The following is a 23,529-nucleotide window of genomic DNA, read 5'->3' on the forward strand; positions in this document are numbered from 1 at the left end:
TCTGTCAGGCACAGCCAGGCCCACAGAAGGCCAGCCCCGGCCGTGCGGCCATGCAGAGGCCAGTGCCCCACGCGCCCTCACCTGAGCTTGCACGTAGTCCCAGGCCTCCTGAAGGCTGTCCTCTTGACCGTGCGTGTAGTTCTGAATGAGCTTGGTCACGACACTGTCCATCTCTTGCTTCAGCTGCAGAGGGGAGAGTGAGGACCGAGGTCAGTGTCCCTGAAACCGTGCCCCGTCTCTGGTCACATCTGCTTAAGCTGTCTCTCTCCCACTCCCCCAAACACCGGGGACACGCTCACGTCACCCATTTCAACCAATTTCCACTTTCCTGGTACTTCCTGGGTACCCCCTCCCCCGGCCACCACGCTAAGTCCAGTGCAGTCAGAGTCAACCGCTCCTGCCTGACCATCTCCTCGGCACTCACAGCCCACGTTCCTTTAGACGGGCCCCTGTCCTTGTCACTGCTGAAAACCGTCCGGTGGCCTCTCACCACGCTTGGGAGAAACACCACCGTCTTCTCAACAGCCCACACCATTTGGCCCTGCTCTTTGCAGACCTCGTTCCCGCTGCTCTTCCTCCCTCTATTTCGGTTACACAGGCCTTGCTGTCTTTGTGCGAGGCATACTCCTGCCTCAGGGCCTTTGCACTTGCTGTCCCCGCTGCCTGGAATCCTCTTCCTCCAGATGCGAACGTGGCTCACTCTTCCACGTTCTTTAGAGCGCTACTCAAATGGCACCTCCTCAGAAAGGCCCTCCTGGAGCACCCGGAAAATGTCAGCCCTTCTCTCTCCCCTCCCAGACACTCCTTCTCCTACAAGGGGAAGCATGCGGTATCTTTCTTCCTAGTCTTGTCATTACACGCTCATCTGTTTCCAGGATCTACAGTCTCTCTCCTGCACTGGAACCTCAGCTCCACAGGGGCAGGGACTGGGTCTTGCCCAGCCTAGCTCGAGTAGGTGTGCGGCGAGCGCAGATGCGGAACTTGCGCACAACCCCGCCGCCTGCCGCACACCAGGGCCCCACGGCGCTCACATCCTGTCCGCGCTAGCTCCCTGCAGGCTGGGAGTCCAGGCTCCACCGTGGAGGAAGAGAGAAGTACCTGCTTTTCACTAAGCCCACAGCGAAAACAGTCATTTACAAAGCAGGCAGGCGAGGGGTGCAGGGAGCAAAAGCCTGTGGCCCCCAAGGCCTCCAACTGGGCTCTGAATAGAGGGTCCCGCTACAGCAGCTTTTCAGGAACAAGTCAGCTCTGCAGAGCGAGGCAAACCCGAAACCAGCCTAAGAGCTGAGGACAGGCTTCCCTCAGCCCAGAGGCCGGGCCCCACCTGCGGACCTTGCTCAGGGGCCTCCCCGGGCGTCCCAGCAGGGATAGGCCGGTCGTGGTCACCTGCTGTCCCTGCGGAACCCCGGGGTGAGGGGCCTGATGGGACAGGGGCACCAAGGGGAGAGCCCCACACCTGCCCCTGGGTTCCTGAGAAAGAGGAATTGGGGAGATGGGACAGGTACCTCCAGACAGGGACTTTCAGAGCCCAGCTCAGAAACCCGTGAACGGGGCTTCCGCCAGCTCCCCACAAATGCAGCGCTCACAGAACCCACATCCTCTAGACCGACCTGCGGGCCTGGCTCCCCACCCCCCCTCCCTCACCAAACCTGGGAAACCAGCCCCCTCACAGGCAGCCCCACCCTCTGGGGCCGCTCTCAGCCCCTCTCCCTTTCAATAACACTCAGCGAAATATCAATAATTCTTTGGTTTTGCTCACACAGAGCTCTACAATTTGCCAAGTTTGCCCGGCAGTAACTAATCACAACAACAATAGCGGCTAATCAAATGCTTTGATTTGAACCAATGCTTGTTATTACCGACTTCATGCTAAGGACTTTTAATGCCGTGTTTCCCTGTCACCCTCCGAGCAGACCTATGGCCTACGTATTGACCTTGTTCCCTCCTTATGGAGATGCAGAAAACGAGGCCCAGAGAGGTTAGTTAACTTGCCTAAGGTCTCACAGCTAACATATGAAGAGCTAGGATTTGGACCAGGCTTGTCTGATTCCAGGACCCAAGTTCTTATCCATTAAGCTCTATCAGCGTTTAAACCACATGGCCGTACCCCGCGGCAGGTCAGAGCAGGTTTCAGGAGGGTCCGGGTAAGCTCAGTGGTTTGCCCCTGTCACGCCGCGGGGGCTGCTGCCTGCAGAATCTCAGTCTTTTTGCCCCGACGGTCTCTGCTTCCCCTCTCCTCCCCGGTGAGCAGATGATCCGCGAGGCATGGAAAGAAGGGGGTCCCCAGAGGCATCTGCACAGAGAGCCGTCTCCCCCACATCCTCCCGCCCTCCCTCCCCCGTGGCCCTGGGCTCTATTTCTACCCAGCATGGTTGCCACAGCAGCCCAGACTTTCCTGTTTCAGGCCCCAGAAATGAAAAGGTGATGGAAGCTGGGTGGTTTCCACTGAGGCTGGGTGGTTTCCATGGAAACCCCACATCCACCCTCCAGCCCAGAATGGGGCTGAGGGACTCAACTGGGCCACAGGGACCATGGCTGCAGGGGCTGATTCAGCTTGGAGCTGGTGCCTGGGGACCCCAATGCCCGGGAGGCGGTGTTGGGAGTCCAGGGAAGCTCCCCTGGCAACCAGGCCGCTCCTGAGACCAGAAGGAGCGAGGAGGGAGAGTGAGAAGATGCTCACCGTCTCACGTCATCCCTGCAGGGGGCTCTCTGTGGTTTCCGCCTGCCCCACATCCACTCTTCCTTCTTGACGCAGCAGTTCCCTTCCTCATCAGTGAGCACCCCTCAACCCCTCCACGTGGCTGGGGAGCCCTGCCCCCTTGCTGCCACGGGCAAAGACCCAGGCTGCCACGTCGTGCCTTGCACACCCTGGGCACAGTGAGCCGTTCGGGGATGGGCGCGTGACCCGAGGTCATACACACGGGCCTCTCTTCCTGCTAACCTGGTGGGAGGAGGGCCTGAGCGGCTGGTGGCCACCCCAGGCTCCATCGGGGACAGCCGGTCTGAGGAGGGAGCCAACGGAGGAGAGCAGGGCTGAGGATGAAGAGATAGTCCAGGTGGCAGGTGGCATTAGAAACCTGGATCCAGCTGAGCCTGCAGCCACCTCTGCCCAGAGCTGGGTTACTCTCACACGTAATAAAGAGTCTTGCCCAGGAGTGGCCACGTAATTTACAGGCCAGTGCGAAGTGAAAGTGCAGGGCTCCTTATTTCAAAATGATTAAGAATTTCAAGACATTGAGCCAAGCACGGGACCTTTCGAAGTGTGGGACACTGTGTGGATTCTCAGGGTACACACCTAGGAAGCCAGCCCTGGTCCTGTCTAATACCATCCTCCACACTTCGCAGCAGAGAAAACCCAGGCTCAGACAGTGAGGACCACTTCCCAAGATCAGACAGCTGGCAAGCAGCAGAGATATGACCACAACCTGCTATATGCACCTCTGGAACCCTGAGGCTCTACTCATAGCAAGTCACCCACCGTCTCCACCTGGCCCGAGATCCCGCCATCCTCTGGGTAACTCTCCTCCCTCGCAACCCCATGCTGTGCTTCTATGTCATCTTGCCCCTTTCTCAGAGAGGTAGAATTAGAAGGCACCTTTGAGTTCCAGCATATCATCCAAATGTTAAGAATCTTCTCCATAGTTTTCTAGGCTCTGCTTAAATGCTCCCTGTGATGGGGAACTCAGTACCATACCAGTACATTGCAGGGGCGGGGACGTCCTTGATACCAACAATTCATTTTAAGTTGAGCCCAAATGACTTCAACCCATTAGTTTTCATCCTCACTCTCCCTCCTAAGTCCCAGCTGGGACCACGCAGAACAAATCAAATTGTTCTCTTCCAGGACAAATGTCATTCAAACACTGTATTTGAGACCCAACCTTGTCTTCCTCTGTCCCCTTCTTCCCTGGGTAAACCTCCAGGCAACTCTGATGGCTCTTTGGGATGGTATTCAGCCCCCTCTCCATGCTCTAATGTGTGAAATTGCCTCTTATAGTGAGATGCTCCCATTCAATGTAAGGGACCCACACCTTCCTGTCCCCTCCCCGGTTCCCACAGAAGATGTTGCCAAATGCTTTGAGACTTCATCCTGGGATCCTGGCGAGAAATGAGGATCCTTTGCCCTGGCGAGTGTGGAGGGGGTGGCATGTTTACTCTTAGTGACCACCCAAGTCTTTCCTGAAAGTCCAGCTGCAATCTACATAACCAGCTACCCCAGAATTTAGCAGGGGGACCACCGTCACGTACCTCTTCCCCGCCCCCCTCCATAAGCTCCCTGAGGGCGGGGCCTGAGTCAGGTAAGGGAGCCAGACACCGCCCATTGCTCTCCACCACCCCTTTCCAGAAGGACAGCCTGGATGCCTTCCTCCCCCTTCCCAAAAGGGAAGAGAAAGATCACCGTCACCTCCGCCCGTCCTGGCTCCAGCTGCCTCCCTCTGGCAGTAGAAACCCAAGCCAGTGGATCAGGAAGTTTCTGTCGCGGGGAGCAGACGTCTCACAGAACAGCACTGTCCTCAAGGAACCCGTTTTACTACCTGTGCACTCCGTCCTATGCACACTGGTTATCTGGCTACTTTGGGCTCCTCAGGTGGGAGAGGGAAGGAGGCGGGAGGGAATCACGGTTCTCCTGGCTGCCCACCCTCTCTGGGGAGCACACAGCAGTCTCGCGCAGCCACTGTCACTACCCCCCGCCCCCGGCTCCCACCCAGACCACGTGAGCGCCTGTCCTCCAAGCTCTCAGCCCTCAGGCCTTCTGCTCAAGCCCCTGATGTAACCTCTCAGAGCCTCAGCGGCCTGACACGTGCAGGTCAGCAGTACAGCCTCCATGAGCGTACCAAACCCAGCGCGCAGCACATCCCGGGAAACCGTTACAAGTTCACTTCCTTCCTCACTGACCCCTGCCCACCCTCTACTGCCCAGAGAGAACAAGTCAGGATCCCAGAGTGTCAGAGCTGGGAATGGCCCAAGAGGTCCCCAGAGGCTCAGAGAGGCTGAGTAACCTGTCCAAGGTCACGCAGCAAATAGTGGCAGAGCCCACCCTAGAACACAGGGCCCCTGAATCCCAGACCTGAGCTTTTCCTACTAAACGGGGGCTGGATAATGATCAGACAAAGGAGCCGCCAGAGGAATCTTAACTCCACAGCTAAATCCCAGTTCTCACAGCCCTTGCTGATACGAACATCAACACCGGTGACAGCGGGGACAGCTGCCATTCACTGAGCCCTTGCTAGGCATTGGTGGTGTTAGTAGTGGCGATAGTGCTAATAAACTCTTGCGGCGATGCCAGCAAACAACTGCTCTGGGCCAGGTGGATGCCACGCCCTTCCCATCTGTCGACGCGCTCCATCCTCGCCGCCGTGCTAGAAGGTGGCCTTTGGGGCCAGTGGGCTCCGGCCCCCTGTAGAAAGGGCTGGGGGCCATGTGTCACAACCCCCCAATCTCTCCCATTCGATATTCCCCGAGGGACATGTAACAGGGGAACGGAGGCCATCAACAAGCTCATTTCCATTCAGGTTCGATTTTGCCACCAAATGAGGTGCGAATGGTAGTTGTGGTTTTTGAATTTTTTTTGGATTTGGGAATTACAGATAAGGGAGAGCGGACCTACAGGGTTACTGCCACTTGACAAAGGAGGAGACTGAGGCTCAGAGAGGCTGGGTAATTGGCCGAGGGTCTTGGAACAGGGCTCCAGTATAGGCAGTTTGGTTCTGGGGTCCAGGCCCTGGGCCACTACTCTGTATTTTCTACAAGCCTTGAAATCTGGGCTCTCTGCCACCCTGGTGGGGGTGGGGGCCAGCCAGGTCTACTCTCCTCCATTGGCAGACGCAGAGCCCACGGCTCCAGAGGCCGGTGCTTTTCCCGAGGCGCCCAGCCTCCCCCGTTGCTGCCCTGGGGACAGTGGCTGCTGGGAGAAAGGACAGATGGTGGCCCTGGAGACCACTGCAGGGAGAGCCCAGTCCCTCCCACCTGCCCAGGAGGCCTAGAGAGGGGGAAGATCGGACCCATCGCCTTCTAGAAAGCCTTTTTCCTTCAGGCTCACACAAGTCCCACCTCCCCAGCTGGGCCTCATCTGCAGGAATAAACACCACCAAGGGCATGTTTAGTCTTCCACCGGGATTTACAATGTGCTTGGAAAGAAAAAATAAATCATTCATTCCGACTGGGGCAATGGAGTGGCGCCAGAACTTCCCCAGCACAGCCAGGAAATTTCCCCCCACTTTCCAGAAAAGGAGGTGGGCCAAGGTGAGACTGGAGCTGGGGGCAGGGCTGGGGTGTGAGATGTGGAGGCGGGCTGTTGGGGGGAGGCAGAGGAGGGGACAGTGGGGTACCACAACGCACACAGCCTGGACTGGAGTCAGGAGAGCTGATTCTCCAGACAAGCCCTGCTCTGGGGCTGGGGGCGCCTCTAAGGCATGGCTCCCTGCCACAGCCGAGCAGATTATACCCACTGGAGGCGAGGAGCATGGAGTAGAGGGGGCCATGGGCCTTGGGTTGGAGAGATCTGGGTGGAAATCTCCACGCTGACGCACCTGAGCTGCGTGTGACCATGGCCCAATGTCACTGCTTTCCTGGGCTTCAGTTTCTTAAACTTGAAAAATCTCGTAAAACTAAAACGTGTGTCAAGTGATTAGCTCAGCTCCTGCGACAAGGCTGGTGCTCACAGATGGGCACCGTCTTTATTACTGTGAGATGTGGAAACACAGGGGTGAAAGGTGGACTGCCCGACACCCCTGCCATGTTGACCAGCTTCTGAGTCACAGGAACCAGCTCACTGGGGCCCAATTCTTATCCACTGTCTTTGTAATGTTCCACTGACTGGGTCCCAGAGAAGCCCCAGGTGCCGCAGGGTGGAAATGAAGACCTAATCCTGCAACTCTTGCCCTGGGAAAGCAGTTTCTCTTCCCTATAACACTGGTTTTCTGTCAGGTAGCCAAGTGAACTTCCTTCAGCTACTACAACCGCTATTTCCCCTTTTGCCTTGGCCGCCAGGAAGCTCAGTATTCAAGTTAGCTCTCAGCTGCTCTGAGTATCCTGTCCCCTAGCTTCAGGAACAATGGTCTTCCTCTCTCACAGTGTGCACTCTGATCTTCCTCATATTGATTTTAGCTTCTAGCTCCAATTCTCCTAGGAAACAGGCTGGGTGTGGATTATAAATAAAAAGAGCAGATTCAGGTAGGAACCACTGTAATGAAAATTTCACCAGCATGAACACAGAATCCAGGCTGCCTGGGTTCAAATCCTGGCTCTGCCACTTACTAGCTGTGTAACCTTTGGCCCAGTGACTTAACTTCTCTGTGCCTCAGCTTCCACATCTGAAAATGAGGGTATCCATACCCATGATCTCAAGGCTTGCTGTGAGGAATGGTTAATTAAAGGCAGTATGTGCAAAACATTTAGTGCCAGGCTTGTTCTAAATTCTATTGTGTTCGTTGTTGATGTTGCTGTCATGTTTTCTCAGCTTCCTTCCAAGAGGGATCTGCGGCAACTTGACCTCCGAGTGGTAAAATGTAGGAGTCTACCTGGCCACCGGCTCTGCCAGCCCAATCGGTGGACAAGAACTGTAGCCCCAGAGGAAGGGCCACGGGTGAACTCCGACAGGCCTCAGGGAGCCCGCGCTCTCACCCCGCCTGGCCACTGACGGCTGTGTGCCCTCACCGCTCACCTGCAGGAAGAGGAGGTGAGGCCCAGGGAAAGAGGGAATGTAAAGTGGCTAGCACTGCGCCCAGCATCTGGGGTGTGCCGAACAGGGATTAGGGATGCGGGGTTACCGTTAGTATCACTGATGCTGTGGTTATTCATCTCTCTGAGCATCTGCTTCCCTGCCCATCAACATAACACTTACACGGCAGAGCTGCTGGGAGGACGAGATAACGTGCATAAAGCTTCTAGAAAATACCACGTGCATGGAGTCGGTGCTCCACAATGATAATGTGACAGTCACAATCGACTGGCACACCCAAAGCCATTGCTAACTCCCTTCTCTACTGTGTCTCTGTCTTTAGAGCCTGAAAGCTGGGTACTTAACTTTCTCAGCCTCCCTTGAAGCTAGGGGGACCTTTATGACCCAGTCTAGGGGAGACCGCTGGGGCCCTTGCTTTTCTAATAAAAGGGATGGCGTGGCTGGCACTGCCCCATCCCTTTCTTCTGGCTACAGCAGCACAGATGTTGTGCCTGGTGCTGTGGCAGCCACGAGGTGCGTGGCGTGATGAAGGAAAGCCGCCACGATGAGGACGCTGAACAGACGGCCAGAACCAGGGCCTCCGAGCTTCCAGACCCAACTTCTGGATACGTCAACCACAAATGTCCTTAGAGTGTAAGCCCCGGTGCATCTGATTTTCTGTTCCTCAATGCTGAGCGTCTTCCCTCTGACATAGGAATAATGCTTTCATTGACAGTATCCTCCCTAAGCCTCATCTGTGGATGAGGTGCTGAGAACTGCTAAGTATGTTGTTACGATAATCTCCCTGAATCATCACAGCAACCCCGAGAGTTAAATTTGTTAACGTCCCCAGAAGGTGAAACAGGCACGGAGGAAGGCAGCTCGCCCACGGCCACGCCGCTAGAAAGTGGAGGGCTCGAGCCAGGACCTGGGCCCAGCAGCAACTCCACCCCCCGTACTGTACTGTCCGCTCCTCTGACGTTCTGTGGTGTGACCACGGGGAACTGGAGGCCTGGGGGGCTGACCGGGCAACCTATAAGTTTCCTTTTTCTTTTTTTGGCTGAGACGCACAGTTCGCGGGATCCTACTTCCCCCACCAGGGACTGAACCCGTGCCCTCGGCTGTGAAAGCGCGGAGGCCTAACCACTGGACCACCAGGGAATTCCCCAGCTATGGGTTTCCTTATGACAACGAAGAGGGCTCTTGTCTATCCCCCACCCCCCACAGCCGGTCCAGCCCAGGTCAGGGTGGGGATGACGGCGTGCTTACCTTGCCCATGTTGAAGTAGACGAGGACCCCAGCCGTCACCTGGGCGATCAGGATCAGGAGGAGGAAGGCAAAGTACTGGGGACAAGAGCAGACGCAGAGTCAGCCGGGGGCCCTCAGACGCCCCGCCCAGGCTGGGCCAGGGCGGTGCCCAGGCCCCTCTGAGCGGGATGAGGGCGGCTGGGGGGCAGCGGCGAAGGCCCGTACTCACCAGCCCCAGCAGGCAGCGGACCTCTTTGACGGCACCAATGCAGCCCAGGAAGCCCATGAGCATGGTGAAGGCCCCCACGCCGATGAAGACGTAGGCCCCCACCTTGAGCGAGGTGGAGGAGGTCTCTGCGGGGGGAGAAGGGCATTCAGGTCAGCCTGTCTGGCTCGCCTTTATGAAGTACGGAACTGGGGCAGGGCAGTTGCCAAGTCCATGCCTTGGGGTCGGGGCACTGGGGTGGGCCACCCAGCCAGGAACCTGCTCCCTCAGCCCCTCTGGAAGCTGCCTCTGCGAGATGTACGCCCCACCCCCCCATCCAGCCTGCCCACCCCTCCATCCCTGTACCAGGAGTGAAAAGACTCTAGCTTCCCTGACCTATCTCACTCATCGTCTGCCACCCCCACGCGCCTGCGAGCTGCACGAAGGCCGGGACTCTGGTCTGTGCTGAACCCCTGGCCCCAGAACAGTGCCTGGCACAGCAACGTGCTGTATGAATAGCTGCTGAATTAACGAACCACGGGCTGGCATGTTCTGCTGGGGCCACAGACGCTGAGGGCCTGCCTTCCTCCTTGTCGGTAAACAACAGACGCTGGCCTCCCTTGCCCACTCACTCTGCCTTAGGCGCTTCACACAGGCCGTCTCCCCTCTGCCAGAACTCTGCCCAGTAGGCACCAGCATGCCCATCTCACAGAGGAGGAAACGGAGGCTCAGAGAGGCACACCAGCAAGGACCAGGCAGCCCCCCAACACCACCCTCTTTGCATGGATGCACGGGGCACGTGTCTTCATGCATTTGTTCAGGCCACAGAGATTCAGCAGGGGCCCACCGTGTGCCAGGCACTGTGCCGCCTGCTGGGGACACAGCAGCCAGCCTGCCGGGCTCCCCACCCCGCGAAGCTCATATTCGGTGGGGTGAGGCATGGAGATCTGGTTGTGTGAAGGGCCGCGAGGATACTGAAGCCGCCTCAGGTCAAGAACAGCAGGCAGGGAGGGGTCGGGGTGGTTGGGGAAGGCTGATCTGAGCAGGTGACATGATCGCTTAGGTGAGAATGAGAAAGTCCGCCAAGGGAAGATCTGAGGAGAAGCATCCCAGGCAGTGGGAACAGCAGGTGCGAAGGCCCGGGGAAGCAGTAAGCTCGGTGTATTTGGAGAACGAAAAGAAGATGAGGAAGAACGGACCAGTGTCAGGGAGAGAGGCGTGTGACAGGCGGCACGTCTGAGGCAGAGAGACAGGGGCCTCATGGCAGTGACAGAGCCCGCCCCAGCCCCCGGGTGGGTGGAGGTCAGACATTTCATCGGGGCGTTTCCCAAGGATCCCAGCAGATCACACAGGGAAAAGCTCGGGTCCGCCTCCAGCTCCCCCGTGTGGGGTGTGGGCACCACTCTACCCCGAGGCTGTGACCACCCGCAGGGCCAAGGTGGGCGCCGCTCCCCGAGGCAGGGGGCTGCGGGCGTGCACGCCTGGCGGCTCCAGGCGCCCCGGCTGGGGATGGGGTGCTGGTGCGGCACTCCCGGGGCGTGGGCTGTTTCCAGAAGGCTGCGGAACAACCTGGAGAGCCTCAGCGGATCAGAAGGGCCTCGCGGGGACGCAGATGCCTGGGTCTGTCAGAGCCCGGCAGACTGGCCAGGCGGTCTGGAATCTGCATGTTGCGTGTGCTCCCCCGATGCCTCGGGCGCAGCCAGGGCTGCCACAGGTGCCCATCAACAGGCCGGCTGACGACCCCTCCCCGGGGCACCTCAGAGGGGCTGAGATCCCCACCTCGACCCCGGAGGGGGCGTTAGGGCCCTTAAGGAACAACTAGGAAGCTGGCGTGTGGGTGGGTAAGGGAGTGAGAGCCAGCTCCCCTTCTTGGACACAGACAGAATGTTCTGGAGCTCAGAAAAAGCCCTGGCCAGCCCATTCCACTCTCAGGTGCCAGGGCAGGGCCGCCCCCGCCCAGTGGCTCAGAGGAGCGCCCAGGAAGCCGGGCAGAGGCCCCAAGGGGGCGAGTGAGGGGCTTCCTTTTTACTCCCGGCCCTCACCGCCCTGGCTCTCAGCCGTGAGCAAGAGCAGGGGAAGGCTGTTGAATTTTGTTTTCCTTAAACGTCCTGGGTTTGGGTTCCAACAAGCCCTCCTACCAAGTACTCCCCCCTCAAAAAGCAACTGGCACTGCCTGGAAATCCACTGTGTGCCAGCCCTGAGAAAGGCCCTTTATCCAAACCATCCTGCTGAATTTCCACCACGGCCCAGTGAGGGTGGATCTACACCCAGATCTGTTTGCCTGGAGGCCCAGAGCAGCGAAGAGGCCGCAGATGGGGCCCAAGGGGCAAGGCCAGGGGCTGAGGTCCTTCTCGTGGGAGGCCAGCCAAGCTGCGGGGTCTCTGTCTCTCAGAACAGTTCATCAATACCAGTCCCCGTCCTCCTCCTGGGTCTCAGGCTGGCCCTGATCTCAACAAAGTGACTTAGGCAGGGGGTGGGGTAGCCCACCCACTGTGCACCAAGACCAGCATCTTCTTGGCCTTGTTGGGCCTCGGAGGTAGCAGCGAGGTGGGGAGGAAGTAGTCCACACTGAAAGTGGCCGAGGACCACGAGAAGTGGGTGCTACTTCATCCCAGCTTTGCTGCTAACAGGCTCTGACCCCGGGCAAGCCATTTTCTGGGCCTCTGTTTTCTTCTCTGTGAAATATAACTAGTGATTCCTACTTCCTAAAGATGTTCTAAGGATCAGATGAAATTATAAACTAATTTAACAATCATGTATGTAGGGTTTACTATTTACTAGAAACCGTTCTAAACTCTCTTCAGATACTAACGCTCCTCATTTCTCACGATAGCCTTAGGGCGTGCAGTCTATTATTATCTGCATTTCACAGATGAGGAGGCACAGAGGGTGGAGTCACTTGCCCCGGATCGCACAGCGAGCAGATAGCAGAGCCAGGATTGGAACCGTGGCTGTCTGGCTCCACGGCTTGTGCTCTTAACCACTGTGCTTGCCTCTGTGAGTTATGGTGTGAATGCGGTGTGAACGCACCCAGTGCCCAGAGCCCTGTGGTACAGGGGCTCGCGGGCAGGGGCTCAGGAGCCACGCCCCCTGGTCCGCATCCCCGCTCCCCCGCCCTCGAGCTGTGTGCGTGCCCTTGGACAAGTCACTTCCCTTCCCGTCAATCCCCTCCATTGTAAGTGGCGTGAGCAATGCCCAGCCCCATGGGCTCGCAGCCAGGACTCAGGTAGCTAAGGGGAGAGCCGTGTCACACAGGCCGGGCACATAGCAGGCCCTGGGCGTCCGGTGCTGGCTTGCTGTGTGACTCTCAGCAAGTCTCCTTCTCCCCATCTCTGAGCCTCAGTTTACCCGAGGGCAGAGTGACTGGGCTAGCAGATTGGTGTTTCTGAACGCTGGCTGCCCGGGGAACGCCCTGGGAAGATTTTTAAAAACCTCAGGTCTCCAGGCATCCGCCCACACCAAAGGCGTCAGATCCCTTGGGGGAGCTGGGATGCGAATACCAGGCCTTGGTATTTGTAAAAACACGTGGGTGCATGCAGGGGGCCTCTAACGTCTGGCCTGCTCGAAATTCTCGGGCCTGAACAGGGAGGAGGCAGGAGGAGCACCCGGACATCCTGGAGCCCCCGGCAGGGTGCAGAGAGCAGAAATGCAGTCAGTGGGCTGGGCCTTGAGACGCCGCCCTGAGCTGCAGTGCCCGCTGGGTGTGGGACGCCACAGCCCAGGAAGCGGGGACCCTGGGCCGGGCAGGGCCAAGGAGGATGTGTCCCATGTGGGGAGGGCATGGGGGGGGTGGGCCCCCAGCTGAGGCAGGAAACCCGAACCTTAGCCCCGGAATGGGGAGCCGTGTGTGCTCTCCCAGCAGGAGTCAGGACGGACAGCCACAGACCACACTGGATGTGGCTGGAGGGGGGGCACCCTTGCTTCTCCTCATGTCTGAGGGGAGACCTAGCCCCCATCCCAGCCTGGTTCCCCGTCACTCAAATCAAGCAGCTGCCATGGGCCCGCGTCCACACACGCTGCCTCGGCAGCTGCTGCGAGGGGAAGGGAGCCAAGGACGCGCTCGCTGAGGGCCGCGGCATCTCCGCTCTGCTCTGCCTCCCTCCCTCCTCAGGACGCCCACTGGAGGCCAGCTCGGCAAGCCTGCGGGCTTCCTGGAGGTGACCACGGGTAGACCGGAAAGGCCTCTTATCAACACCATTGGGCTTCTTTTCCTCCAGTTTCAAGAGTGAGACAAGGGGCCTCCCCTACCACATGCAGCATTTAGGACCAAAGCTCTGGGGGGTTGAGTCCCACACCGATCCCTCAGAGGCTGGGTGAACGTGAGCGAGGGACGTTACTTCCCTAAGCCTCATTTCTTCATTCGTAAGGCAGGAAGTTCCTCCTGCACAGAGCTGTGGAGAGATTAAGACAGTGTATCTATGCAAAAGGCTTGGCCCCGTGCCTGGTACATCATCACCACAAACTAGAGACGCTGGGCCTGGCACCCCTTCGTCAGTGCAGCTGCCTGACCCACCTGGCCGCTGCCAGGCACACAGGAGGCACTTCAGGCACGCCTGATGATCTACCTTTCCTGGTCCTTTTTCTGAACTGGGAAGGGAGGGGCCTGTTGCCCCTGTTTTGCTGGGCAGGCAAATGGAGGAACCGAGGAGGTAAGAGGCTTTCTCAAGGGCAGGGCAGAGGGAAAGGCCAGGATGGAGAACAAGCCTCTCTCATCCCCCAGTGTTCTCCAGACAACAGCAGCTTTGTTTGCGGAGGGAGAGAACATTCCTTCTGGAAACCCCTGCAGAGAGGCCCACGGCGGAGTGGTCAGCGGCAGGACCCGGGCAGGGCCCTGAGGTCCGTTGGAAAAGGGACCGGCATTGAGGTTCAGGCGCTCGTGGGAGCCGGCCTGCCTGCTGCCCCGGCCCCCCTTTCAGAGGCGGCTGGGCAGGGGGAGCAGAGGGGTCCTTACGCAGGACAGAGATGAAACTGCTCCTGTCAGCCAGGATCCACACCCCGAAGCCCATGATCACCGCGCCCAGGACCTGGAAGGAGAAAGGGGCAGTTAATGGGGGGCCCCTCCCGGCTGCCTCTGCAGCCTGGCTGGGGGGACACAGGGGAGCGGCTTCCATCCTTGTCCAGCCCAGGGATGTCAGGGTGGACTCCGTCCCCAAACCCCGAGGCTAGCCAGCCCCTGCAATCCAGACAGCACGGCCACGAGTAGGGTCCCTCCCATCTCCCCTGGCCTACGCCCACGTGTGGTTACACCGAGCATACCGGCTCTGGGGGCACAGCCTTCTGCCAGGAGTCCCCTCCCCCTTATCTCCCGGCCCTTCCCCAGCCTGGGGGCTGGCAGCGTCCCAAACAAGCCAGGCTCAGGGTGAGGAAGCGCTCCGGGACGTGACCATCAGCCCAACCCATCTTTCAGATAGCCCGGATCCAAGGCCACCTTCCGCAGGAGCCTTCCGGACCCCCAGGCAGATACGGGGCCTCCCCTCTGTGGCAAGCACTGTGGGACCCTTCTTAATGGCCTCTCCCTCTGGGTTTAATTCTGCCGTGTGTCTCTCTGGCTAGACTGTGAGCTCCCCGAGGGCAGGGCTGGGTTGCGTGCAGCTCTGTGGACCTGGGCACACCGGGTGCTGAGGACTCGGGATGGGTGAGTGCGTGGACCAAACTGTGTAAGGGCAGGAAAAGTAAATGAATGGGGGCGGGGTGGGGCTGGCAAAGGCCCAGGCCCACGGATTCCCTGCTTCCCTTCCCTCCACCAGGGGACAGACCCACAACCCGAGCCCACCTCGCCAGGTGGGACCTCAGCCAAGAGCATCCCATCAAGATCCCATCAAGCCAGGGCTTCCCGGGTGGCCCAGGGGTTAAGAATCCGCCTGCCAATGTAGGGGACACGGGTTCGGGACATGGGTTCCAGCCCTGGTCCAGGAAGATCCCACATGCCGCAGAGCAACTAAGTCCATGCGCCACAACTACTGAGACCACGGGCCACAACTATTGAAGCCCGTGGGCCTAGAGGCTGTGCTCCGCAGCAAGAGAAGCTACCGCAATGAGAAGCCCCTGCACCGCAATGAAGAATACCCTCTGTTCGCCACAACGAGAGAAAGCCCACACACAGCAACGACGACCCGATAGAACCAATAAATAAATTAATAAATAAATTAAAAAAAAATCCCATTAAGCCGGCGAAGGCTGGGGAGGGGCCGGCAGTCTGGGCGAAGGCACAGCTTCCCTTGAGGGGTTGGAGGTGGGGAGGCCTGGATCACCTCATAAGACTGGCCTTTCCCTGGGGCCTGGCCTGGGTCCACCTTAGGAATAACCCACCTTCAGGGTCCCAGCATGTCACCATCCACTTTTTTTTCATATAAATTTATGTATTTATTTATTTATTTTATTGGCTGTGTTAGGTCTTCTTTGCTGCACACGGGTTTTCTCTAGCTGCGGCAAGCGGGGGCTACTCTTCGTTGTGGTGCGCGGGCTTCTCATTGGAGTGTCCTCTCTTGTGGCAGAGCACGGGCTGTAGGTGCGTGGGCTTCAGTAGTTGCGGCACATGGGCTCCGTAGTTGCGGCTCACAGGCTCTAGAGCACAGACTCGATTGTTGTGGTGCACGGGCTTCGTTGCTCCGTGGCATGTGGGATCTTCCTGGGGCAGGGATCAAACCCGTGTCCCCTGCATTGGCAGGTGGATTCTTACCCACTGCGGCACCTAGGAAGTCCCACCCACCCACTTTTACTACCAGCCCTGGGTTCCCACCTGAGCCACTACCCCCTAACCTCAGGTGTAAGGCCAGCAGCTACTGACGAAGCCCTCAGCCTGGGATGAGCCCCCCAGTGCCAGGGGCTTGACCAGCCTTGCTCTACAGGTATTAAAAACCAGAGCTGGGACCCTAGGTAAGGTGAATGGGGCATTTGCCTCACATGTAAAAATTCAGGGACACCAAAAACACTCAGTAACTAAGATAAATGAGTTTATAGCAATAATTTTTTAAGAAATGAAAGTTAATGGGGGAAAAAATCCACGATGAACAAAATATCAAACTTTTAAATAAAGACAGGCTTGGTGTGACTGGTTGTCCCTTTTGAAAAGGAGCAGGGCTCCAGCGTGATGCAGGGCTGTGCCATTTCTGATCCCAAAGCGAGTGCCCACGTGCCTCACCCTGGCCCAGGCCCCTTAAAGACAACAGCAGCGGGTGACCAGGAAGAGGAAGGCACGGTGACCTTCCTACAGGTGTCCCCAGCAGCTCACTTGTCCCCTCCGCTCTCCTGGTCCGATGGGCCCTGTTATGGTCCTCATTTTACAGACGGGGAAACTGAGGTCCTGACCTTGCCCGAGGTCACCCGGCTCACCCGTCAGGGGCTCCGCGTCAGGTCTGACGACAGAGCTCGACCAGGTGGCGGTACATCAGCTGCAGGGAGACCTGAGTCTGTCCGAGGCCTCGGCCTAGAAAGTCAGTCCCCGGGGACAGGAAAGCTACGGAGGTCCTGGCGAGAGGAAGGCTCCCCCGTACGTGGGGACCCCTCGGGCCGCACAGCTTGCCGGGAGGAAGGTGGGCTTTACAGGACCTGGCCGTTGAGTTCCCAAAGACGTCTGAACCCCTGCCCACTCCAAGCTCACGCCTCCCAGCGCATGGTCTGCCCCTGCCACCTCAGACCCACAGGGCGGAGCCCCTGTCTGCTCACCTCCTGCACCCACGGGGCCGGGCTGTAGGGAGTTCCGTCCTCCCAAAGACGCGAGACAGGGCAGAAAACCCCCTCCGGGCAAAGACAGTCCCAAACAGAGTAACATCCCAGACTGCCCGGCCGCGCGCCTCTGCTCGCCTCCAGGAACCCAGGGAGGGAAGTGCCTGGCGCTGCCTTTTCCCTTCCTCTGCAGGTCTGAGGACTGTGGCCTGACCACCAGGTGCGGCTGGATCAGCGCCAGGCCACGGACAGCCAGGAACGAGGTCAGGTCGGGGGGGCCCACCAGAACGGGGGAGGCACCGTGACACCCCCTTTCTCGTGAACCAGGACGGGGGCCGCAGGGCACACCCCGTATCAGCACCCCTCCCCAGACCCACCAGGATCTCCCGCAGGAGCCGAGATTCTCACAGCCAGCCTTCCTGCCTCTACAACGGCAAGGGCACCCACGGCCTCAGGGTTGCTTTGGATCTGAGAAGAGCTGACGACAGGGCAATTTTCTGGGAAGTCTGGGGTCAGGAGGGAGTGTGGGTAAGAGTGCCCACGTGTCCCCGTGTGCATGCGTGAGCACACACGGCAGCCGGAGCGATACTGCCAAACCACAAGTTCAATCATGTAACTGCTTCCCGCTGGGCATGAAACAAAGACCCAAATCCTTCCTGGAAGGGCTGTGGGGCCCACGCCCCCGTGCTGGACTTCCGCTCCCGCTGCCCGACCCCGCTCTCCCCAGCCTCACACGTAACTCCGGGGAGCTCTCGCTGACCACCCTGATGAGGTCCAGCGCCTTATGATCCGCTCTCTCTTAGGGGCCACGTCCTTCATGCCCAGCACCTCCTATTCTGCAGTTTTATCATCAACTTAAGTACACATTTGATCAAAGCGCATCACCCCCTGGAACATAAGCCCCACGAGTGAAGACACCACAGCTCGTCTGCTGGTGGATGCCTAGCTGGCCCCCGGGACAGGGTCTGAACACACAGGGGCGACAAATACACATTTGGTGGATGAGCGATGAGTGGATGAACACACGCACGCACACGCACCCTGTCTCCTCTCACTCTCTCCTTTCCCTCTCCCCCTCCTGTGATAAAAGCGTCCCCTCTCCCCCACTCCACCCCCTCCCCAACATGCTGATGGGCCAGCACGCAGGGCGTGAACCTCTGCCTCCTGCCACCGCCCGGGAGAGGCTGGGAGGAGGCTAAGCAAGACCAGCCCCCAGGGCTCAGCCCAAGGGAAGCTCTTCCAGGCTCTGGCTCCAAAAGGGAGCCTGGGAGCCCAAGGGACACCTTGGCACACACCATCAACCCCTCTCCCTTTGTCCATGAAGTTTCTACCTCCCTCCCTCCCACTGCACGGGGGGAGAGGGGGTGTCTGTGTCCCTGAACCCCAAGCCCTGCCCCCTCCTAGGCTATAGCCCAGACGCCTCCCTCCAGTGCCCAGAGCGGCAGGGACAGAGCCACAGGGCTCCCCCACCCCCACCCCGTCCTGGCTGGCTAGCCCTTAAAGCTGGGCCTCCGCCCAGGAGCCAAGCGCCTGCCAGGGAAGGTGTGGCTCTGGCTGTACGGGCAGCCGTTTTCCAGACGCCTGGCCCAGCCAAGCTGGAAAAGCCAGGTGCCCAGGCCCGGCTGCCATCCGTGGAGGGCCAGAGCTGCAGGGGGCCTCAGCACCGTCCCTGAGCGGAGGCTGGGGCAGGAACCAGGGTGCACGAGCAGCAGGGCACGCGGCACCGGGGCTGTCCACGTGCGTGCGTGTGCGTGCGTGTGTGCGTCAGGGGCACACTTGTAAGTATCTGCGCGTTGGGTTAAAGTTATGAGGGGGAGTTTAGAATGAGTTTTTGTTTTCCGAACTTTCTATAATCCTATGTAATTTGTAATGTTAAACTTTTTTTTTCTGCAAGGAATTCATGTCTATTGTAGAAAATTTGGAAACTGCAGCGAAGCCAAAAGGATAAAATCCAAATTTCCAGGAATCCCAACATCAACGTTCAGAGGTATTTTCTCCCTTCGAAAATATTCACGTATGTGTTCATTTTTAAAAACAAAATTGAATCATACTAAATATCCTATTAAAAACTCTGAGTTTTTTAATAGTATAGGGTGAACCACCACCGTGAGAGGCCACAGCCCCCAGCACCTCTCCTCTGAAGGGCTCTCCAGGCCATGTCCTCCCCACCCCCACCCCAATCACACACACTCTCACACAGGCACGCTCATACACTCACACCCCACACACTCACACCTGTTACACTCACGATACACGCAGATACACACACTCACACACACACACACACGTAACCTCACACGTACTCACACTCTCACACATATACATACTCACACATAACCACACACCCACACACACACACACACACTCACTCACTCACTCACTCCCTCCATCATCCTGACATCTCAAGGCAGGAGGAGTCCGTCTTGCCGGACCAGAGAGGAGAACTGAGGCCCCAGGAAAAGCAGCTCCGATGTGCACAGACCTTCCCTCTGGGCGGCCCCAGGTTCGTGACCTGGTGAGGCCTGCCGGAGTGGGTCTGGGGAAGGGCAACTGTGTCCTCGCTCTGGCCCAGGGCCCAGCCCCCTCCTGCCCACCGTCCGGGAGCTCGGGGCACACCCCCGCCCTGTGGGTGGGGGTGTGGTGGGGGCAGTTGAGACCCGGACCTGTAACAGGCACGTTCTTCGCAGCGGGTGAAGGAGGATGGGGAGTCAGGACAGGACAAGAAAGATTCCAGAAGCTTCCCCCAACCACCTCCTGATGAGAAGGCAGGGGAAGCCCGGGGGCTCTCCTCTCCCCACGCCCACCTCCAGCCCTGATAGGCCGGGACCTCAGTGCTCCAGGAGAGGGGACGCCTGGGCGAGGGACCGGGTGCTCTGCCACCAAGCCAGCTGGGGACGCCGCGAAGCTTCTCACCGCCCCCACCTGCTTCCACGTCCAACAGCCTGGCCTCAGCTCCCCCACCCCAGCCACACCCCAACACCCCTCCCAGGCTGCAGGGTCTCAGGGTGGCATGTCCCTGGGAGGAGCGTCTCTTTTGGAGGCAGTTGGGTAGCAGGGGTCATACTTACAAAGAAGAGTAAGTTGAAGAGGAAGAGGAAGTATTTGGTGGTTTTGATACAGGCTGACCCCATCCTGCTGGTCCTGGAGCAACCTGGGGAGAAGACAGAAGGCAGATCGGTCAGTGCCGGGTGGGACCTGGCCGGCGGGCGGTGGGAGAAGAGAGAGCCGATGCTGACAGGCACCCCAGACCTGCTGGCCCCACATCATCCCAGCTCACCCTCCCGACATCTTCATGAGGTAGGTACTAACGCCAGGTCCTGCTTTAGGGGACCCTGAGGCCCAGAGAGGTTGGACAACGGCCCCAAAGCCACGCAGTGGGGTGTGGGGTGTGGGTGGCCGTGAGGGTCTGGGGCAGCCACTCCACCAGGGCTGGGCCTAAAGGGAAATTATGCAGGAGACCCTCAGGCTCCCTAAAGCCAGCCAACCCAGGAACGACCACAGCCAGCCCGCAGGCCCCATGGGGCAAAGGGAGCCCGCACAGGCAGCGGGGGCCGAGACCGCTGCCCGGGGACAGCTGCATGGGCAGAGCTGGGCTGGGGGTGGGGGAGCGGGCACCAGACCCGGTCATGTTCCCACGCCCTGTGGAGGTTGGGGGATGGTGCAGGCGCGGGGTGGGGAGAAGCAGGCCCCAGAGAAGAGCGGACAGAGGGCCCGAGGCGTGGGCTGCATCCCTTCTTCCTCCTGCAAGGGCGAAAGGCAGTCCTAACGCTTGTGACTCTCCCCTGTCCGTACGGAGATCCCCTCACCCTTCTATCATTTTTGCCAAGTGGGAGCCCAGCTCTGACTTTCTACACCAGCAGTGACCGGAGTAGGGGAGATACGGGGAAGGCTTGGGCCCAACGTGAAGCAAAGCCATCCGAAGAAGGAAAAGACTGCCTGGGTGGTATGAGTGCCCCATCACAGCTGGCATGGAAGCAACATCTGAATAAAAACTTATAGGGAGTTCAAGTGCTATGTGGGGAGATTAGACGGAGCACTCTTCCAGGCTAGCAGGGTGCAAGGCCTGGGTCTGAGAAACGCAGGGACAGCAGCGCCTCAGAGCCAGGGAAGTCCAGCCGCGGCAGCTTCACCTGGGGCCTCCCCCAGGCCCAGAGGGGTGGAGAACAAGGGCTCCCCCCACATCAAGAGATCCCGAGATCTGGGCTCCTGAACCCAGGAAGGCCTGCTGGGGATGGTTCACATGAAGGAGAGCTATTGTTTCCTCTCTCCCCTCCCAGCGCAGCGCCTGACAGCCACTGGCACTTCGTAAAACCGGCACGGAGTGAAACAGCAAGAGACGAAAGAGTCTCTCACCAAAGGAGGCACGCCTTTCTTTCCTACCATGTACCTGCTCGGGTCTCCTCCCAGAGACGGTCAGCGGAGCTGCCCCAGGCTCAGCCCCAGGCAGCCTGTAGACGCGTCATCGCTGCCCGAGCCTCCGCCGCTGCACCTGAGCGGGAAGCAGCGGGCGCATGATGCTGGCTAAATCCTCGTGAAACCGGAGACGTGTGGGAACGGTCCTTTGGCAATGGACGCCCACCAGCGCTGTTGCCCTGGGAAGGGACTTTCTACAGTTTCCGGCTCCCACATCCTCCGCTCAGGCTGGGTGTCCAGGGCAGCCTTGCAGGGTTGCGGGTGTTCAGAAAGGCGCAGTTCCTAGACAAGAGGAACCACCTGGCCTCCCCATGAGTGGCACCTACTCCGGGCAGCCACTGGTGTGTGTCATCCCTTGAATCCTCACGATCTGTCCTGAAGGTGAGGAGGGTCTTCCTGTGCTGGGGAGCGTGGGGGTGGGGCAGGCTCAGAGAGGTGAGGTCGCTTGCCCGAGAAGTATAGCTCGTTAAGCAGTGGTAGCTCCAGACCCAAGGTCTGTGAAGGACTGCCTTCCGGGGGGTGACCACGACTGCATAAAGGGATCTCTGGGGATGATGGAGATTCCAGTGTCCAAGCAGCTGGTGAGACCAATGTCACTGCTCAGAGGAGCTCTGGTTTGCGGGCAGGAAGGAGGCAAAGGCTGCTGGGCTGGTATTCCCTGATACTCCGGGCAATCTCGCTGGTCCCTTGTCACTCACACAAATTGCACTAGACATTAGGCAAAGAAAGCCCTTCAGCATCCTATGAACCAACTAAAGCTCAGAGGGGGGAAGGAGCTTGCCCAAGGTCATGGGTACCCGGACCAGCAAGGACAGAATCCAGGCCCCCTGGCCCCTTTGGCCACCTGCTCCTCTCCAGGAGGCAGCTGGGTGGGTTCAGACGCTGAAACAGAAGCTGGGCAGCCCCGTGACTGGCAGGGGTGTTGGCCAATCAGGGCAGGCCCAGAGACTACCTGGGCCTCGCCAGAGGGAGGAGAAGGGGCTGAGAATCAGAGCTCTGGGCGATGATTCCTGGACCTGTTGGCCAAGAGCCAAGATACAAAGTGCTTCTGCCCTGCGAGTGCTGACGCTCCGCCTCACAGAAACAGGGAGCAGGAGGGGAACACGTGCCCCACGCTGGGCAGAAGATGGGCAGCTCCATGAAGGGCAGGGAGTCCGCTCAGGCTGGGGATGTGCCCAGGTTGCCCCATGACGGGGGTGGCATCCACCTCAGGGAGCCCACCAACAGCACCAAGCCCCGAGGAGACCCCAAAGTCTGGACTCAGAGGGCCTGGGGTGACACTCTAGCTCTGCCCGCCCCCACGGAGAGGCCCGCACCTCGGCGTCCTCATCCACGACAATAAGAGTGAGGGTTGGTGTAAGGCAGGGATTGGCCAATCAGGGCCGATCAGGGCCTGTGAATCAAATCCAACCCACCACCTATATTCTGTACGGCTTGCAAGCTAAGAACAGATTTTACATTTTTAAATAGTTGGAAAAAAATAAAAAGACACTTTTGTAACACATGAAATTAAAATAAATAAAGTTGTACTGGCACCCAGCTGTTTTGGCCATGGCTGCTACCACAGGCAGGGGGCCGAGGGGGCCGGTTATGACAGAAACCACTGGCCCCACAAAGCCTAAAACATTTACTGCCAGGCCCTCCACGGAAGACGTTTGCCGGCCCCTGGTGCAGGGGATCAGACGGTACACACACACATGTCTGTAAGAGGCGGCAAGGATAAGGACTGCCATTAGCTCGGGACCTTGGGGGAGAGCAAGCTGAGTGGCGGGAATTGAAAGTCAGGAAAGAGAAGATGCAGGACCCCTAGACAAGGGTTTGAATCCTGGCTCTGCTAATGCATGACCCCAGAGAAGGGACTCGCGGGGCCTCGTTTCCCAACTGAACCCCCTGTTACAGCGAAAAGTGAGATCAGCGCCTGGCACGGTCAGAGCTGGGTGAGCTGGAGCTGGGTAAGCGCCTTTATCACCACTTGTGAAAGAAGTGAAGGCTGAGCGTTTCACTTGCACATGAAATTAAACAAAGAGAGAGTCTCCCAATGTTCTGCTTTCTTGGATATACTTTCTGCAAACACTAGAAAGAATATAGCCTGCCCATGCTTTCCTGCGAGGATGTCTCGACAGTCGCAAAACAAGGGAATGAGATGCAAGCCCACCTTATTGGGAAAATTCTGGAACAGTCACTGACAGCAGCTCTGTGAGCAGTAGGAAAGAGGTAATGATTTTATGTTGTACTCTACAGCAGGTAAACCAACTATTTCTAAGCAACTCCAATTTAAATTGAAAAAATATATAATTTTATGCCACATCTGTTTGTTCCTACTAATACTTTACTAACT

General features: G+C 58.5%; 1 protein-coding gene across 2 annotated transcripts in view; it reads right to left on the reverse strand.

Moving 5' to 3' along the window:
• CD82 (CD82 molecule) overlaps window positions 1-23,529 on the reverse strand; it is a 51,572-nt gene that overhangs the window by 5,115 nt on the left and 22,928 nt on the right. For both annotated transcript variants that reach the window (XM_057750053.1, XM_057750052.1), the window contains exons 2-6: window positions 19,847-19,929; window positions 14,065-14,137; window positions 9,138-9,262; window positions 8,930-9,004; window positions 82-183 (exon numbers count right to left, since the gene is read on the reverse strand). In XM_057750053.1, the coding sequence (XP_057606036.1) occupies window positions 82-183; window positions 8,930-9,004; window positions 9,138-9,262; window positions 14,065-14,137; window positions 19,847-19,909 (438 nt within the window). In that variant the 5' untranslated portion in view covers window positions 19,910-19,929. The remainder of the gene's footprint in view (window positions 1-81; window positions 184-8,929; window positions 9,005-9,137; window positions 9,263-14,064; window positions 14,138-19,846; window positions 19,930-23,529) is intronic.

Source organism: Hippopotamus amphibius, chromosome 9 (genome assembly GCF_030028045.1).
Source record: "Hippopotamus amphibius kiboko isolate mHipAmp2 chromosome 9, mHipAmp2.hap2, whole genome shotgun sequence".
Lineage (NCBI taxonomy): Eukaryota > Metazoa > Chordata > Mammalia > Artiodactyla > Hippopotamidae > Hippopotamus > Hippopotamus amphibius.